The sequence below is a fragment of the Elephantulus edwardii genome, unplaced genomic scaffold (genome assembly GCF_000299155.1).
Source record: "Elephantulus edwardii isolate Elephantulus edwardi_28Jun2011 unplaced genomic scaffold, EleEdw1.0 scaffold00599, whole genome shotgun sequence".
Classification (NCBI taxonomy): domain Eukaryota; kingdom Metazoa; phylum Chordata; class Mammalia; order Macroscelidea; family Macroscelididae; genus Elephantulus; species Elephantulus edwardii.
Window position 1 is genome coordinate 169242 of NW_006400349.1, and position 18118 is coordinate 187359.

An 18118-nucleotide genomic window follows, 5' to 3' on the forward strand; every position below is an offset into this window, starting at 1 on the left:
ATCTCCGGCCTCATCTACGAGGAGACCCGCGGGGTGCTGAAGGTGTTCCTGGAGAACGTGATCCGGGACGCTGTCACCTACACCGAGCACGCCAAGCGCAAGACCGTCACCGCCATGGACGTGGTCTACGCGCTCAAGCGCCAGGGACGCACCCTCTATGGCTTTGGCGGCTGACTGCCAGACTTTTGCATCTGCAGCAAATAAAAAGGCCCTTTTCAGGGCCCTCATATGTTCTTGAAGATCTGTGATGCTGATGGAAACATACTGTTCTAACCAGCACTCTTTGGCATATGCGTGTTAACACTATTAAGCATGGTAGTGGATTTATGGCAGGCCCAGAGTAAACTGCCAGCCACGAACCATTGCCTAGCTCCATTACCCATGGGCTGAGAGCACTGAAAGCGGCTGCACATTGGCATAAGAAGGTTTCTGCCTTAATAAGGACTTTTACTACCAGTCTGAAGGTGGGTGGTTCAAGTCCAAGTTCTCTACAAGAGAAAAAGGATGTGAAGAGATAGCTTTGGTGAGATATTTCTTCACACTTAACGGGAATTGTAATGTCCCTTTTCATTTTTTGACCATTTTAAAGGTCATCCAAAGGATTACATGTAATGTTTGAAGTACGCTTCATTGTGAGTCCACAATTGGAGTCAGCTAACAAGTATGCTTTGCTCAGTTTTCCATATACTTTCTGGGACAGACAGGTTTTTATGGAAATCCTAATTTTATGATGGAAGGCCAAACAAATTGGAAATGTAAATTGTTTTTGCTTTTGTTGAGGATGTTTTTACACTACAATGAGAACTTAGTCCTGACACTCCAGTTGATTTTCAGGGGCTTTTAATGGCATAGGAATTTGTCCATCTTTCTCCTAAAGAGCAGCAGGCCTTTGGATTGACAGCCCATCTTATGCACAAGAGCTCCATGTTTATTTACTATTCATGGTGCCTTAAATTACTACTGACAGCATCCTTTCTGACCCGAGAAACCAGTGACTATTCGGTGAGCTCCATACTTCTCTATCATAGAACACCTACTTATTAACTCAAGGTACCTTCCATATTTGTACTTCTTGCTCAAAACTAGATTCTGTTCTTCAACCAAGAAGATTGAGTGACAGAGAGACAGACACAATTTAACAAAGATGTGTTAATTGATTCAGCTACTGTAGCTGATAAACCCTCAGGGTTTTTTTTTTCTTTTTCTTTTCTAAATCCGCAGAAGAAAGATAAGAACTTGAATTAAAAAAAAAAAAAAAAAGAACTTGAATTCTGGCTGAGGCATGCACCGTCGCTTTGAAACACAGAATTGGCTGTTGGTTTTTAATGTGGCTCAAAACTTTGGAGTAAGGATGTAGCTGCCTTTTAATGTGTGATCTTAAAGTTGATTAAAAGATGGCATTAAAACACTGATACTTTATCGAGGAACCAGCCCCGATATGTCGTGGAAATTCCGCCAAAAGAAGGCATCAGGTTGAAATGAAGATGCAAGGCTAATTGCTGATGACAAATAGCAAGTTTAATATTACGGCAAGGGTATATATACGTCTTAGGAACATGCCTGCAGGGGTAATCGCATTCTCTCTTATTTGTCGGAGATGTTGACTGGTAGATTGAACATTCCCAGACATTCACACAAAACAAAGACCTCTTCCGGGATATCTTACAATATATTAACAAAAGACAAAACGGTATCACATTCCTAAGATTCAGAAACCTTCGGTCACTCCCTATTCATTAGCATATTGCTTCCTGGAGTTTTCTGCAGAACAGATGGTCAAGCCAAGATAGGTGGTCCTGCTGTTTTTACAAGGCGTTGCTGATCCTGCTTTGCAGGTTAGACAGCTCCTGACAATACTTCTTGTTGGAAAGGTCTATGAGACAGATTTCAATGTAAGTGAAGTGGCCCAATCCCAGAGACTATGATTCAACTAGTCTGAGGAAGAACCAGTTACTGATATTAAAAAAATGAAATATATTCCAGTGATTCTTATTATCAGTCAGGGCAGATAATCTCTGGTTCACATGATATCTGGGGTTTTTTTGTTTTGTTTGGCGGTTAAATTCTGTAATGCAGAAAAAAAGGGAGGAGATTAAGAAAAAGGTAATGAGAACATGGAGTTAGGGAAAGACAAAAACCATAGTAAATCCACTCACGTTATGTTATGTTGTGTCATGTCATGTTATGTTTTATGTTATGTTTGTTGTGTTGTGTGATGTGATGTGATGATGTTACGTTAGATCCCTCTTGCCTTTCATTTGCCATCCTGAATGTGAGTACAAATGCAACCAACTGTACAAGATTGTAGATTTACTTAAAAAACCAAAGTTGTCTCTAAGAATGTATCCAAGACACTAAAGTATTTCTCATGGGTCCATTATAGACACCGTGCCTCTATGGGGAGATTAGGCCTCCTTTAAATCAGCTCACATTCACTGAACCTTGGGGACTAAAATGTGGTTCTGAAAGCTTGCTGTCATTCAACATCCACAATGTCATATGCAACTAAATTTGGTTGATTTTTTTGTGCCTTGACTCTACTGAGTCACAGTAATTCTATGAACAACAGACCTGAACCTGTGCCATCTGCATCATCTGATACACCTAAGCCCATTGTATCAATCCATTAGTCATTGTATCAATTTTTCTTGTTGTAGGTCTTTTCTTCCTCTCTTACACTGACCCTCTACTTTTCCAAGCATGACACACCCTTCCTCAAGCCCCTTAAAATGCCAAAAGTATAATACCAAGTTCACCATCTTTACCCCCAAGGAGCACCTTGATTTCAATTTCTCCACGACAGTCATTGTTATTGTTAGATGTCATCAAATTGAGCATGACTCACAGCAACCCTATTAACAACAGACCTTTCCTATCCTGTGCCACCAGCATCTCTGATACACTTGAGCCCATTGCTGCCATTACTCTGTCAGTCCATCTCATTGAGGGTCTTCCACTCTTTCATTGACCCTCCACCTTTTCAAGCACAATATCCCTTTTCAAAGAACAGCCTCTGCTAGCAATATGCTCAAAGTATGAGAAATGAAGCTCCACCTCCAGGGAGCAAGCACTCACTCTGGCTACACTTTTTCCAAGAATTATCTATTTGTTTTTTTGGCAATCAAAGGGATATTAAACACCCTTCTCTAACACCACAACTTAAAGGCACCAATTGTTCTTCGTCATCATTGTTCAGCTTTCAGATGCACAGGAAGCGACTAAAATGACCATGACCTGAGTCAGGCATACTGTAGTCTTCAAACTGACATCATTACTCCTTAGAATTTTAGAGAAGTCCCTGTAATACATCACTGATCTCCTGATTGCTGATTGGGTGTTAATTGTGGATCAAAGTAAGGTTAAATCATTGACTATTTCAATCCTTTCTCCATCTATTGGCTTATTGGTCCAGCGGTTGGGCCTTTGTTTTCTTAGTGCTGAGATGTAATCCTTATTGAAGGCTGTAGTTCAGATTGAATAAGTAGAAAGAAAGGATACAACCCTGACATGCACCCTTCCTAATTTTAAACCATACAGTGTTCCCTTGCTCTGTTGGGACAACAGCTTCTTGGCCTAGATATAGATTTCCTACAAGTAAAATTAAGTGTTCTGGGACACCCATTCTTCTCAATGTTTGTTATGGTCCACAGTCAAATGCCTTTGCACAGTCAATAAAACACAAATAAACATTCTGGTAGTCTCTGCTTTTAGTCAGGATCTATCTGACATCAGCAAGGATACTCTAATACCACAGCTTCTTCTAAAACCAACTTGAACTTCTGGCAATTCTCTATCAATGTATTGTGCTAGCAGTTTTTAAATGATCTTCAGCAACATTTTGCTTACATGTGATAGTAATGATACTGTTCAATAATTTTTACATTCTGTGAACAAATATTTATCTCTTCCAGTCATTTAGCCAGGCAACTGTCCTACAAATTTCCTGGCACGGACTGGTGAGCTCATTCAGGATTGCATTTATTACTTGAAGCCCATCATATGTCAAGACAGGAGCCAATTATAAATGAATAACAATAAGGTGTGATTCCTATTGTACTTATGTGCAGAGAACTGCTCCTTTGTGAACTCAATTTATCCATGCTCACACAAGTAGAAAATTATTGGCATAGGTTTGATCTCAAGCTATCTGTTTCTAATGATTGTGGAAACATTTTCTCATGTTAACCACAATAGCAGTAAAGTTGTAAAACAAGTAACATATCTTTTGTCATCATTCTAAACAGAAGGGTTGTGGTTTTTTTAAAGTTTTTATTATTTTGTGTGTGTGTACCGTCAAATCGGATCTGACTGGTACAGGAGGAAATTGACCCTCCTTCTCCAGCAGAACATCTGGTGGATTCAAACCATGTATCTCTGGGATTACAGTGCAGCTTCTTGCCACTAGGCCACCAGAGCTCTGTGAAAGATTATTTTTATGCCAAATATATATATATAATTGTGTGAGCTCATCCATCAGTTTAAATTTTTTTTCAGAGGTTTAAAAACCTATTGCCCATATGAATTATATCAACTTAAAATGATAGACAATCAATCAAATCCTTTGAAAAAAAGAACTATGAAATATATCTGCATTCCATAAGTGGGCACAAGTTGCTACTTTTGCTGTGTATAAATGTTATTTTACCTGCCTCTCCTGAACTTTATCCAATTTCTGTAACACATTTGCAATTTTCATCACAGAATAACTAAGTGAATTCTGATCATGAACCTCATCATAACAAAAATGTCTTTGTTCAACAAATTATATTAATCTGGTTAAGAAAAATTCTCAAGCCTTCTGTAAGACCTGAATCATTCATGATCTGTTAAGGGTTTTCCTACGCACATCCTATTAAAAAATATCATTGAAATTCAAATAAATTGACACATCAAGTTTATTCTCAGCATTTATTCTATACCTATAGGGACACCATTCCGATTCCTAAAGAAGCAAATGGTTGGAAGTAAGCAAACTGGTTACAATGAAGTTTCAACTATTGTCTACCCTTAACTGTATGCATTAACTAAACTCTGCCATCCCGATTTTACTGATTTCAATCTGTCAAATGGTGCTCTGCTGCCCTCCACTAACTTGGTAATTCCTACTCTTGAACAAGAACCAAAAAATATTAGCAACTTTGGGTGAAAAGGGCCACTGACAGGATTTGATCAGTAAATATTTTTTTATTAATATCCAGTGGATAAGTAAAATCATCAGAAGTGTAGAAACTATGCAACAGTTGATAAATAAAATTTTAAAAAATAATAAAGCCCCGAGGATTATTACTTTGGACATGTTGCAAGGAAGGACAGATCCTTGGAGACATTTTACAGCTCTTTTAAAAGATGTGGGGGCCCTAAAAAGGGCCTTTGGTTTGCTATGTTAGGGGAACAAACTTAGCCTCCGAAGCCATAGAGGGTGCGTCCCTGGCGCTTGAGCGCGTAGACCACGTCCATGGCGGTGACGGTCTTGCGCTTGGCGTGCTCGGTGTAGGTGACGGCGTCCCGGATCACGTTCTCCAGGAACACCTTCAGCACCCCGCGGGTCTCCTCGTAGATGAGGCCGGAGATGCGCTTGACGCCGCCACGCCGGGCCAGGCGGCGGATGGCGGGCTTGGTGATGCCCTGGATGTTATCCCGGAGCACTTTGCGGTGGCGCTTGGCGCCTCCTTTTCCGAGACCTTTCCCGCCTTTGCCACGTCCAGACATCTTCAAGCTGGTAAAGTGGTGTGTCGAGGTGCCTCAGCAGCTCCTCTTTATAGGCAGCCTAGTGCGGACCAAAGTGAAGACAGGAAGAACTTAGGCGGGAAGCGGCCCTGGGTCGGGGCGGGGCCATGAAGGCGGGAGAAGCCAGGCGCGCTTTGGCTCTGGGCCGCTTTCATTCCAAAGTTCTATGCTGTTTTCCCTGCCTCCTTTCTCACTTCCTGTTTCCTCATCTGCCCTTATTATATGATAACATTTTAATCTTATGGACAGTACATGATGCCATTTTAAATAATTCTCCCTTACCTGCGTTGCCTTTCCCCAATATTTAACAGAAATGCCAAAGGTTCCATATGAAAACTTCCTGGAACAAGATGGTAATAAAATATGTAATCCCTCCCCCCTTAAAACCTCCATTTTTAAAAAATGTGATTTGCATGGGAGTGTCAGAGACAGTGTGATTGGCACAGGACAAAGCAGAGTTTAGGGATGTTGTACATAGGCTAGGGTCTCCATGAGTCGCTAGCGACTCGACGGCACCTAACAACAACAATAACAATATTGCTTAATTCTCTCCCACAGAAAATGTATCAGGATTTAATTCCAACAGCAGTTTCTGTTACTTCTTCAGTCTTACTGAGAGAAACAGAATAGCCACACTTGATTTCTGGTGCCTTTGCAAAAAACCTGTACATCCACTTTAGGAATTTGACCCCCAATCTCTCCTGATAGTCTGTAATTGTCTTAAAACTCTTATCCATTGACTATCAGATGGTTGCTAACCTTCCCTTGCGTTAAGACATTACTTTTTATAGATTGTTGTTGATTGTCTTCAAGTGGAGCATGACACATAGTGACCCTATGAACCTGAAGCCCCTCATCGACCTCTGAAGGAAACCAGTTTGAATTAGTTCTTGACGTATATGCAGAAACCTATGCTTTTAAAATTCAAATCCCTGCTCAAGCACTATCACTGAGAATCATTGTAGACTTACCACTTTCTCCTCAATTTATATCCTCCAAGAACTCAGAACCCCTTATGAAAACCATGATCACCATGTGGTTGACTTGCCTCACAGGACCCCATTTGTATTAGAGAAGAACTGTGTCCCATTGAATTTTAAATGACTGATTATTTTGAGAACATTGTTTGGCTTTTAAAAAAGTACTCCTGAGTGGCCTCAAACCTCCAACCTTTCAGTTCTAAGTAAATTATAGGTAGTAAGCCCAGGGTCTTAACCTTTTGCACGAATTAGGGACTTTCTTTAAGAAAAGGTTATATTTGGAAACAGGGTCTTTGCAGGTGTCATTTATTATAAAATTAAATCCGTCTGCATTTAGGGGTGGGCACTCGATGGAATTGTGGTGTCAGAGAAGATATTGACTATCCCGTGCATGGGTTATCAAAAGAACAAACAGGCATATTTTAGAGAAGGTGCAGCTAGAGTGTGCCTCAGAGACAAGGGTTGTGAGGCTTTATCTCACATACTCTTGGCATGCTGCTAGGAGAGGCTATTCCTTGGAGAGGGACAACATACTTGGAAAGGTCGAGGGTCAGAAAAAGAAAGGAAGAGCTGCGAGGAAATGGACTGGCAGAATGTCTACAGCAATAGGCTCTTGTATGTCAGCGATGGTAATGAGATGGTAACGATGGCACAGGAAAAGACAGGGTTTGGGCCTGTTGTTTATAGCGTGCTTATGAGTCATATTTGACTTGACAACACTTAACAACTAAATTGAATTACTTGTTTACTTATTATACAAAGAGAAGGCACTGGGAGACATGCACAGGGAAGAAGGGCATATAAAGATGATGCCACAGCTTGGAATTATATTGCCTCAAACTAGAAAATGAAGCTGGAAGAGAGATAAGAGCAGTTTCTACTAATACCTAAAGGAGCCACCCTTAGAGGCACCATAATTTCAAATTTCTGGCCTCAAGAACTCTGAGAGAGTAAATTTCTGTTAGTTGGAGATATTCAGCTGGTAATTTGTTACAGAGCCCTGGGGTACTACTCATTCAGTCATCAAGGTGAACATTGTTGAATGAAATAATAAAGGACACCGGTGGTCAACAAAGTGACAACTACTGACAAACCATGAATTGCATTTACCCAGGAGCACCTTAAAGAAAAACCTGGTGACCTACTTGCAAAAAACAAATGAAAAAAAAAAAGCCAATTAAAACTCTGGAGCACAGTTCTACTCTGACACTTGGAGTTGTATGATCAGAAGTGATACATCAACAACTGATAAAAAAAGCAAACGGAACCAACAAACAAAACCCTCAACCAAACACAATTACTGATGGCAGTAATTCAACGCAGTACTCAACCTAGTGAGGGGTAAGTACAGCACCCTTCTATCAAATGAATCATAATATTTTGACAAGTGGTATTTTTTCATTCTTTGCTTTGTGTATTTTGTGTTTATTATCCCAAGAAAGATTTTCCTAAACTACCAGGTAGCAAAAAGTATCTATGAAACACAAGAAATGAAGAACTTGTTTTGGGGATTATGTTAATGTGTACAAAACAATTAAAACAAAAAAAAACATAATTTAAGAAAAAACGGCAAAGGCAAATGGGTGATTGCAGGAGTAGATTAGGGGGACTGTTAAAATGCAGAAAACACTCAAATTTACAAGCAGCAAACAGCTACTTCTAGCTAGGAGATTGGGATTCCCCCCCTCCACCCCAAGACAAAAAATAACTAAAGGTAAAGAAAAATACTTGGGGAGATGTCTCCCTTATTTAGTGCTATTAACAGAATTAACAATAATTTAAACACTTGTCAGTTTAGGAGGCTATAAGTCTGCATGCAGAGTGCTTCATGGGACGGCTTTCTAGCTGTAGATTTTGGAGGAAAACCGTAGTCAATAGGCAGTTCCTTAGACTTCTGGTAGCTCGCACCTCGCCTGCGTCAAGCTGTGGGGCGCTCGCACAGCAGTCTGGACTTTGATCAGCTGCTGTAGCTGTAGAGGTTTTCTCCCCAGAACACGTGGGAGCTCAAAACCTTTTTAAATCTGCCTAACATGTGGTAATAAGACAGTTTTTTTTTTTTTTTGTTTTTGTTTTTGTTTTTGTTTTTAGGGCTAGTTGTTTGCTTTCTATAACAAATGCACAAAACACTCGGTCTTCTCCTATTTTAAATCGTTTCTCTTACCCTCCGCTTAGAATGTTGTATGTTTACACTCTTTTCAGCAAGTGTAGGTGGCTCTGAAAAGAGCCTTTTGGTTTGGACTGTCTTTAAATTAATACAAAATAATCCTTTTATTTGCCCTTGGCCTTGTGGTGGCTCTCGGTCTTCTTGGGCAGCAGCACGGCCTGGATGTTGGGCAGCACACCACCCTGCGCGATGGTGACTTTCCCCAGCAGCTTGTTGAGCTCCTCGTCGTTGCGGATGGCCAGCTGCAGATGGCGCGGGATGATGCGCGTCTTCTTGTTGTCGCGGGCCGCGTTGCCCGCCAGCTCCAGAATCTCAGCAGTCAGGTACTCCAGTACTGCGGCCAAGTAGACCGGAGCGCCGGCGCCCACCCGCTCGGCATAGTTGCCTTTGCGGAGCAGACGGTGGACTCTGCCCACGGGGAACTGGAGACCGGCCCTGGAAGAGCGAGTCTTGGCCTTAGCGCGCGCCTTGCCGCCCTGCTTGCCACGTCCAGACATGATGATATTAGAAGTGCACTAAAAGTAGGTAGTACGATTGTGCCAGAGTAGCACTTTTTATAATCGTTGTTAGGCGGGAAAAAGGAAGCATATTATTGGTTAAGGTTGTGGCTTTCTTTTAACCAATGACAATATGAATTGGACTTACTCTGATTGGATAAAACTAAGTTTGACGTCACTTAGAATACTGTACTTTCCACAGCTCTATTTGCATAACGTTTTCTATATAAGGCGGGCACGGCTAGTTCTTCTCGTGGTTTTTCTTCCAGAGAGCATTTCTGCTTTCTGTACCATGCCTGAACCAGCCAAGTCCGCTCCCGCCCCGAAGAAGGGCTCTAAGAAGGCCGTGACCAAGGCGCAGAAGAAGGATGGCAAGAAGCGCAAGCGGAGCCGCAAGGAGAGCTACTCCGTGTACGTGTACAAGGTGCTGAAGCAGGTCCACCCCGACACCGGCATCTCCTCTAAGGCCATGGGCATCATGAACTCCTTCGTCAACGACATCTTCGAGCGCATCGCCGGCGAGGCGTCCCGCCTGGCGCATTACAACAAGCGCTCCACCATCACGTCGCGGGAGATCCAGACGGCCGTGCGCTTGCTGTTGCCCGGGGAGCTGGCCAAGCACGCCGTGTCCGAGGGCACCAAGGCCGTCACCAAGTACACCAGCGCCAAGTGAGCTGCTTTCTGTTTAACTAACCCAAAGGCTCTTTTAAGAGCCACCCATATCTTCAAGGAGAGAGCTGTTTTAAGTTTGTCCTTCGTGTAAAACTTAATCAGGCTTTTTAGTAGCAACTTTCCAGCTATATAGTTAACTACTGGTTTGTTTGCCCTTGGTAAACTTAAAGGCTTTTAGTAGCAACTTTCAAAAGGCATTTGTTGAAAAGCCTTTTACTTTTTGAAACAAGATAACTCTTTTCAGCTACATAGTTAACCACTGGTTCTAAGTTCCTTTGCCCTAAGTAAACTTAACCTTTTAGTAGCAGCTTGTAAAAAAAAAAGCTCAGGCCAGTAGTTTTTACAATGTTACTCAGCACCATTTAAGAACTCTGGCACCTTTAAGATGATCCGAGCTTCACTTTACATTTAAAAGCTTGTAGCAATGGATTGGAAAACAAAAAGTTAGTTTCATTCACTCGACTGGCTCCTGTAAGGGTTAAAGAATGGGCCCAGGGGAAGAGTTTTGGCGGGCAGTTTGAATTTGTGGAGGGAACGCCCACCATTCCTCCTCACGTTCTGATTGGCTGACGGCTCTGAGCCTAGTTCCCCTGAGCTGGAAGGATACAGGCCTTTAGGCGCCGGTCTTGTGCTCCTGCTGGTTAGGACACCGCTGATGGTTAGTTAGTACATCCTGTTTTCCCTTCCGTCCTTTTTTATTGACCCTTAACGTTTTCGAAAAGAGATTCGCCATTTCCTAGAAATTTTGCTAGAAACGATCTGAGGCATGTCTGAAAGTAATGCTAGTTGTAATTAGGAACTTTGATATTGTTCATACAACCATAAAGAAGCAGCAAGAGCTTTGGACAGTAGTAAATGCAGAGAAAAGTGTTTGGTCCTAGATGCTTCTGAAACGAAACATAGATTTTAAGGATTTGCTTGGGTTATTTTTTTGCTTGCCATTTTAAATCCTGTGTCTAACTTTGCCAAATTGTCAATCGAGTGTTTCTCTGGATTGAGGAATGGAAATACTATCTATTTTAAATGGATCTAAATTTAGTACATAAAGAATACTTATATCTGTTAATATTTTGTTAAATAATTTCTTTTTCAGTAGAAATCCTACACATTCCTCTGGTACTCTGCTTTCAGCTGAGAGCCATCTAACATTGACTATATCCTCCCTTGTGCCTTAGCTTCTTCTAAACCCAGCCTGCACATCTGGCAGTACTCTTGGTGTACTGTTCCAATTGTTTTTGGATAATCTTCAGCAAGATCTTGTTTGCATGTGATATTAATGATAATGTTAGATAATACACACACTGTGGCCGATAACTTTTTTTTTAGAACTTTTTTAAAAAAAAATGGGAATAAACATCTCTCTCTCGCAGACAGTTGGCCAGGTAGTTGTCCTCCAGATTTCTTGGCACAACCAACCAAGTGAGCATGTCCAGGGCAGCATCTGTTTGTTGTAATATGTTAGTTGATATGCCATTGATTCCTGGGGCTTTGGTTTTTGCCAGTTCCTTCAGAGCAGTTTGAACTTCCCTCCTTTATCACCATTGTCTCTTAGTCTCACCTTGTTTCATGAAATTGTGTCAGCCAGTTCTTTTCTGGTATAGTGACTCTGTGTACTCCTTTACATCTTCGTCGGATGCTTCTGGGGTGATTATTCAACATTCTGCCTACAGCATCTGGAAGTATCGCAACTCTAGGCTTTACTTTATTCTTCAGTTCCTTCAGTGTAAGAAATGCCAAGTGAGTTTGTCTTTTTGATTTTCCAACTCCAGCTCTTTGCACAGTTCCTTATAATACTCTGCTTTGTCTTCTTGAGCTGCCCTTTGAAATCTTCTGTTCAGCTCTTTAACTTCTTGATTTCTTTCCTTTGCTTTGGCTTCTTGGAGCCGTAAGTGCAATATTCAGAATTTTTTCTGACATCCATCTTGGTCTTTTCCCTTCTTCTTTGTAATGACTTTTAGGTATTCATCAGGAATGATAGTGTTGATATCCTTACACAGCTCATCTGGTCTTTACATATTAGTATTCAAGGTCAAACCTGTTCCTGAGATGGTCTTTAAATTTAGGATGAATATACTCAAGATCAAACTTTGATTTTTGCAGATTGGATCTGATTTTCTTTATTTTCAGTTTAAACTTGTATATGAGTAGTTGATAATCTGTTCCACAATCAGCACCTGGTCTGGTTTTCACAGCTGATATTGAGTGCTTCCAATAATCCCCCCTCATTATGATTCATCTAATTCTCACGTAGGCCATCAGGTGAGGTCCTTGTGTATAGCTGCTGTTTGTATTTCTTATAAAAGCTATTTGCAATGAATAAAACATTGATTGTACAAAATTCTATCATTCCATCTCCAGCCTCATTTCTGTCCCCAAGTCCATTATTCCAGACTACTGATCCTTCCTCCTTGTTCCCAACTTTTGCATTCCAGCCACCCATTATTATTATTAATATATCTTGGTTACTCATTTGATCACTTTCCAATTGCAACAGTTGGCAGAAGTCCTTTATTGAATGATAGTGGTATTAACAGGTCTGCATTGCAAAAAATTGTGACAACCACATCCTGGACAACAATGACAACAACCATCTTTCTGAAGATATTGGAAGTAATACCTGATTAGGACCTCAGCATGTGCAGGAGATGAGATATGAAAAGTTATTTATCTTTTTAATAGTTTGATTGATTTTTCTAGGTGATAGTTTCAACACACAAGTTCCTGTATGGTAAGTAGAGGTTAGTACTGAGATTGGTTATGAGAACTCCCATTACATTCTTGCCAAACACTTTTTTCTCATTTTAGTACAGAAAAGGGCCTACCCTCATAATCTCCACTAAACATTTGATAGAAAAAAATTTAAACTTAGTTATATTTTAAAAAATAATTTATTTTGATATGAGTTTGTTGCTATTTTTAGGTGTCACTGAGTCAACTACAACTCATAATAGCTCTATGAACAAGTGCAGGAAATATAGTAGATATTTTGAGGCTCTGGTAGTGTAATCTGCACAATTAAATGCAAAGGCAGCACCTCTCTGGTGGTTCGAATCCACCAGCTGCTTCATGGGAGAAAGATGATCAGTCAGTCTACTGTGTGATTTAAAGACCCTGAAACCTTGCTGGAGAGTCAGATAGGAGTCTGTTCTTATTTGATGGCAATGAATTTATTTTTTTTAGGAGTGGAAGTCTTTGTGTTTTCTTTTAGCCCGTGTGTGTTTGGATGTTTGTGAAAACACTTGTGATTATCTTCATAACATGGTGGGGTTTTTTTTTTACCTCCTCCCCTATCTCCTATGTACATGTTGTTGTTATGTGTTGTCAAGTTGTAAAGGACTCATAGCGACCCTAGGAATGAAAGACCTGAACACTTGTGTAACTTTCATCATTTCTCCAAGTTCACAGGATTTCCGGAGGCAAGCTATCTTGGAAATGGATGTCACTATTGCTTCCAAGCTTCTTTTAATCTGTCTACCATGGGTAGCCATTATCACAAGGGCATTGATAAGAAATGAAACAAAATGGGCAGTATGTTGGTAATTTTTGAAGTATGTGTGATGTATACTTAAAGGGCCATTTTGTTTTTCTGTGCATTTTTGTGTCTGCTTCATTATTTCCTTCTTTCCCCTCAATGAAAATATGAAAATGGCTCAGTTAATGAACATATTTCTTATTTAGCCAACAGAGATCACACTGAGAGAAATTAAGTGCCCTCAGAGAGAAATTCGGGCAACTCAGCTGAAAGAAAAACCAGAGAGGCTGTTGTTAACAAGGAAGCCCTCAGAAAGAAACAAAACCAAAAAAAACAAGGAAGCCCTCATAGTGGGAATCCTCCATCTGCCAGTCAGTTAAACATTATCGCCATCTTGTGGCGGAACGTGTAATAGCGCAAAAACTTTGATATAGGCAGCAAATACCAGAAAAAGGTGTGACTGTGTTTTATTGACTCTGCAAAAGCATTTGACTGTGTGCAGCATAAAAAAAATAGCTTTGAGGAAAATGGGAAGAAAGATCCAGAACACATAATTGTGCTTATAGGAAACCTATACCTAGATCAGGAAGCTGTTCTAGGGAGCACTGCATGGTTTAACATCAAGAAATGCTTGCTTTAGGGCCCTACCCTCTCCACACCTGTTCAGTCTGTATGCTGAACAAATCATTTGAGAAGCTGGACTTTATGAAGATGGATGTGATATCATGATTGGAGGAAGATTCATCAACAACTTTCGTTATGGAGATGACACAACCTTGCTTGCTGAAAATAAGGAGGACTTGAAGCACTTCTTGCAGAAGATCAAAGATGACAGCTTGCATAATATGGATTATGTCTTAACATCAAGGAAATAAAGATACTAATTACTGGGTCAATAGGCCATATCATGATAGAAGGAAAAAATATTAAATTTGTCAATGACTTCATCTTGCTAGGATCTCCAATCAACACCATGGGCACCAGCAGTTAAAAAATCAGAAGGTGGACAATACTTAGACAGTCTGCTGTTTTGGACAGCTCCAAAGTATTAAACAGCAATGATGTCAACTTAAAGACAGACCAAGGTGCCCCTGATTAAAGCCATGGTCTTTTGAATAACCTGCTATGCTTCTTAGAGCTGGACAGTGAATAAGAATGATAAAAGAAAGATAAATATTTTTTAATTGTGGGGTTGGATAAGAGTGCTAAGTGTCCTGTAGACTGGCAAAATAACAAATATTTCTTGGAGAAAGTATGGCCTGAATGCTTCTTGGAGGCAAAGATAACAAAACTTCATTTTTCATACTTTGGTCCAGTTATTAGGATAGGCTATTTCTTAGAAAAAGACATCATGCTTGGAAAGGTGGAGGGTTGGCAAAAGAGAGGATGACCCTCAACGAGGTGGATTAACACAGTGGCTGCAGCAAAGAGAGAAAATATAGCAGGGATGATAAGAATTTCACAGGATAGGACAAGGTTCAGATCTGTTGTTTATAGAGTCACTATGAGTTGGACTTGACTTAATGACACTTAACAACATGATTTCAACCTGAGGATTGGATCATTTTATGTGTATAGAATATATATACAATTTCACTTCCGGGCCTGTCATCAACTTCCTAGTCCTTTCATGTACTACAAAAAGTCACATTTATGAGTTTCCTAATTTACTTTTTCAAACACAATACATATATGTATATGTGGAGTCTCTTTGTCCTCCTTTAAATCAAATGGCCAGTGGTTAATATTCATCATATGAGCAGGCCCTTTGGTTTTCTATTTGTCTTGGGAACTCTTTCTAATTAGTAATTGGAATATATAAAACTTCTAGGCACTGGTGAACCAAGGAAAAAAACCCCAATACCAAATTTTTTTTAGGTTAGAAACCCCACCAGTGTCATAAGGAAGACACTCAGTAGGAAGTTGCCCTCAGCTGTCTAGGATCTGACCAGGTCAGGGCAACTATGAAGTGGCTGAAGTCCTATTCTTTTTTTCTGCAGTGGGACCTTTATTCTTTGTGAGGAGAGACACTAGGTTGTAAACAATGATGCATTATGTCATTGCCTCTTCAGAGATTCTAAGTGAGAACCTTTTGATTACACAAAATGCACTGCTTGGTCAGTCCTGAGGGCTGTGATTAACAAGAAATACTTCCCAATCCCCCTTCTCCTAGAGGACTGCTCTCTAAATTTCTATTTTTCTTGGAAGAGAAGCATTGATGTTCCTAGAAACGCAAAACCAATATATCTACCAAAATATTTATTGCACGGAAATACCTCATATGCTCACAGAGGCCGGCAAGTTCCGGGTCCATGGGTTAGACTTCACAAGAAAGCATTCTCCTGATTCACGCTGCTGTGGAGGCTGATGAATTCATGGTCAGAAGGTAAGGCAGGCCATGGTTCAAGTCCAAAGAACTGGAAGAGACAAGCCACTTCCTTGGTGGCCTAATGTTCAGGAATTACGATGCCAGTCCAGAGGCAATGAGGTTGAGTCCTCCAGCAGCTTTATAGGAGAAAGATGGACAATCTCCTCCCACATGATTTGCAGCCTCTGAAAATTTCCTAGAGGGTCAGCTGAGTCCTGACTTGATGGCACATAACAACTACAACATCAAGGAAATGGCTATATTACAACTTCTGAACCAAAGAATCACAGTTGGCAAGATGGCACACAACCTTAACCAGTACAATTAACTTCCACGATCATAGGAACCAACAAGTTTCCTTTGCTACCTCTGCAATTGGAAGGACCCCAAACTCAAGGGCTATCCTGTCCATTTTGCTCTGTATCCACTCAGTGGTAAGATTCTGTGGACTCGTGCTTGTCTTTTGACTTTGTTTCTGCTATTCCAAATATCTGTATCTTATTACCTTCTGAAGCATTCATAGTTCCTCTCTGGCCATTGTGTTGAGTAGGTAAGCTAGTCTAATGAATGAAAAGAGGAGTCATTGCTACCAAGTTGGAAGCAACTGTGCTCTGTAGGCTTAGGAATAAGGAGTCATGCTGCTATTCCAAAAGCAGGTAGTTTGTGGGAGAAAGATAGGCAAGCAATCCCCTGTTTAATTTACAGTGGCTGAAAAACCCTCTGCAGGGTCAGCTGTGAGTCGATTCCAATAAGACAGCAATAAATGTGTGGAGAATGAAAACCTACCACCACCCAAAACCTCCTACCTTGACATCTGCATTTGTGACAACAACATCACTGGAGATATTCTTTAAAACACTACCAAAAACACTTCATTTACTACTGTTTAGGGGTATGTGTTGAGCATGATAAAAAAGTGGATTTCTCACATTGTTTTAATTATCCAGCTTAAATTCTCTGCAAATATAGATCTCATTATCCTAATTTTCCAGATGAAACAAAATCTCATAGAAGAAAAGTAGCTTCCTAAAATTGCATGGCTGGTAAGTAGCAAAGCTGGTTGTGGGAAGTAGATTTTTATTAAAATGTGTGTAAATGTTCTCTCATCTCATGTTCATACTGTTTTTGTTTCATCTTATTTACAGATGTATGAATTGCTTCAGCCACTAGAGAAATCCCTGCCTGCAATGACTTGCCAAATCTTGCACATTCTTTTAACATATTCCTTTATCCATTTATGGGACATAATATTGTGAAGGAGATGCTAGGTCATATACATGTCACTGCTTATTTAACTGTCTGATGGGAGGAACGTGGCCCAAACTCTGGAGTCTTTTCTGGTTTGATTAGCTTCTGGTCCCTCCATTTCTCATCTCACCATAAGGAGCCCTGGTGACACAGTTGTTAAAGCAATGAGTTGGCAGTCTAAAGATCTTTCTGGTCATTCAAATACATCAGCTGTTGACCTAGTAATCTGTTCCCATAAAAATTTCTGTTTAGAAAATCCTATATATAGATAGATATAGATGATGATATAGATAGATAGAGATAGAGATAGAGATAGAGGTAGAGATAGATATGCCTATAACTGTAGAATCTCAGGAAGGATGTTGTTGTACGCCATGAAGTTGATGCCAACTCATCACAACTCTATAGGACAGAGTAGAACTGTTATGTAGGATTTTCTAAACAGAAACTTTTATGGGAACAGATTACTAGGTCAACAGCTGATGTATTTGAATGACCAGGAAGAGCTTTAGACTGCCAACTCATTGCTTTAACAACTGTTTCACCAGGGTTCCTTATGGTGAGATGAGAAATGGAGGGACCAGAAGCTAATCAAACCAGAAAGGACTCCAGATTTTGGGCCACGTTCTTCCCATCAGACAGTTAAATAAGCAGTGACATGTATATGACCTAGCATCTCCTTCACAATATTAGGTCCCATAAATGGATAAAGGAATATGTTAAAAGAATGTGCAAGATTTGACAAGTCATTGCAGGCAGGGATTTCTTTTTAGTGGCTGAAGGAATTTATACATCTGTATATAAGATGAAACAAAAACAGTATGAACATGAGATGAGAGAACATTTACACACATTTGAATAAAAAAAAGCACTGCATGGTTCAAAATTGGGAAGGGTGTACATCAGGGATGTGTCCTGTCTCCATACCTTTTCAACCTGTATGCAGAGCAGATTATCCGAGAGGCTGGGCTCTATGAGGAGAAGCGTGGC

The 18118-nt window shown here is 40.4% G+C and overlaps 4 protein-coding genes across 4 annotated transcripts in view; 2 read left to right on the forward strand and 2 right to left on the reverse strand.

The window, feature by feature from the left end:
- LOC102843411 (histone H4-like) overlaps positions 1-174 on the forward strand; it is a 1109-nt gene extending 935 nt beyond the window's left edge. Inside the window, exon 2 of the mRNA XM_006903376.1 lies at positions 3-174. Coding sequence (XP_006903438.1) covers positions 3-174 — 172 coding nt within the window. The remainder of the gene's footprint in view (positions 1-2) is intronic.
- Positions 175-5397: 5223 nt separating this feature from the next.
- Positions 5398-5709, reverse strand: LOC102876068 (histone H4-like). The gene has a single exon (XM_006903372.1). The coding sequence runs from the start codon at positions 5707-5709 to the stop codon at positions 5398-5400; it is 312 nt and encodes a 103-aa protein (XP_006903434.1).
- A 3266-nt stretch (positions 5710-8975) lies between these two features.
- On the reverse strand, positions 8976-9373 carry LOC102876474 (histone H2A type 1-like). The gene has a single exon (XM_006903373.1). It carries the CDS (start codon positions 9366-9368, stop codon positions 8976-8978), a length of 393 nt encoding a protein of 130 aa, XP_006903435.1. The 5' UTR covers positions 9369-9373.
- Positions 9374-9660: 287 nt separating this feature from the next.
- LOC102876872 (histone H2B type 1-K-like) lies at positions 9661-10079 on the forward strand. The gene has a single exon (XM_006903374.1). The coding sequence runs from the start codon at positions 9661-9663 to the stop codon at positions 10039-10041; it is 381 nt and encodes a 126-aa protein (XP_006903436.1). The 3' UTR covers positions 10042-10079.
- Positions 10080-18118: the final 8039 nt, after the last annotated feature.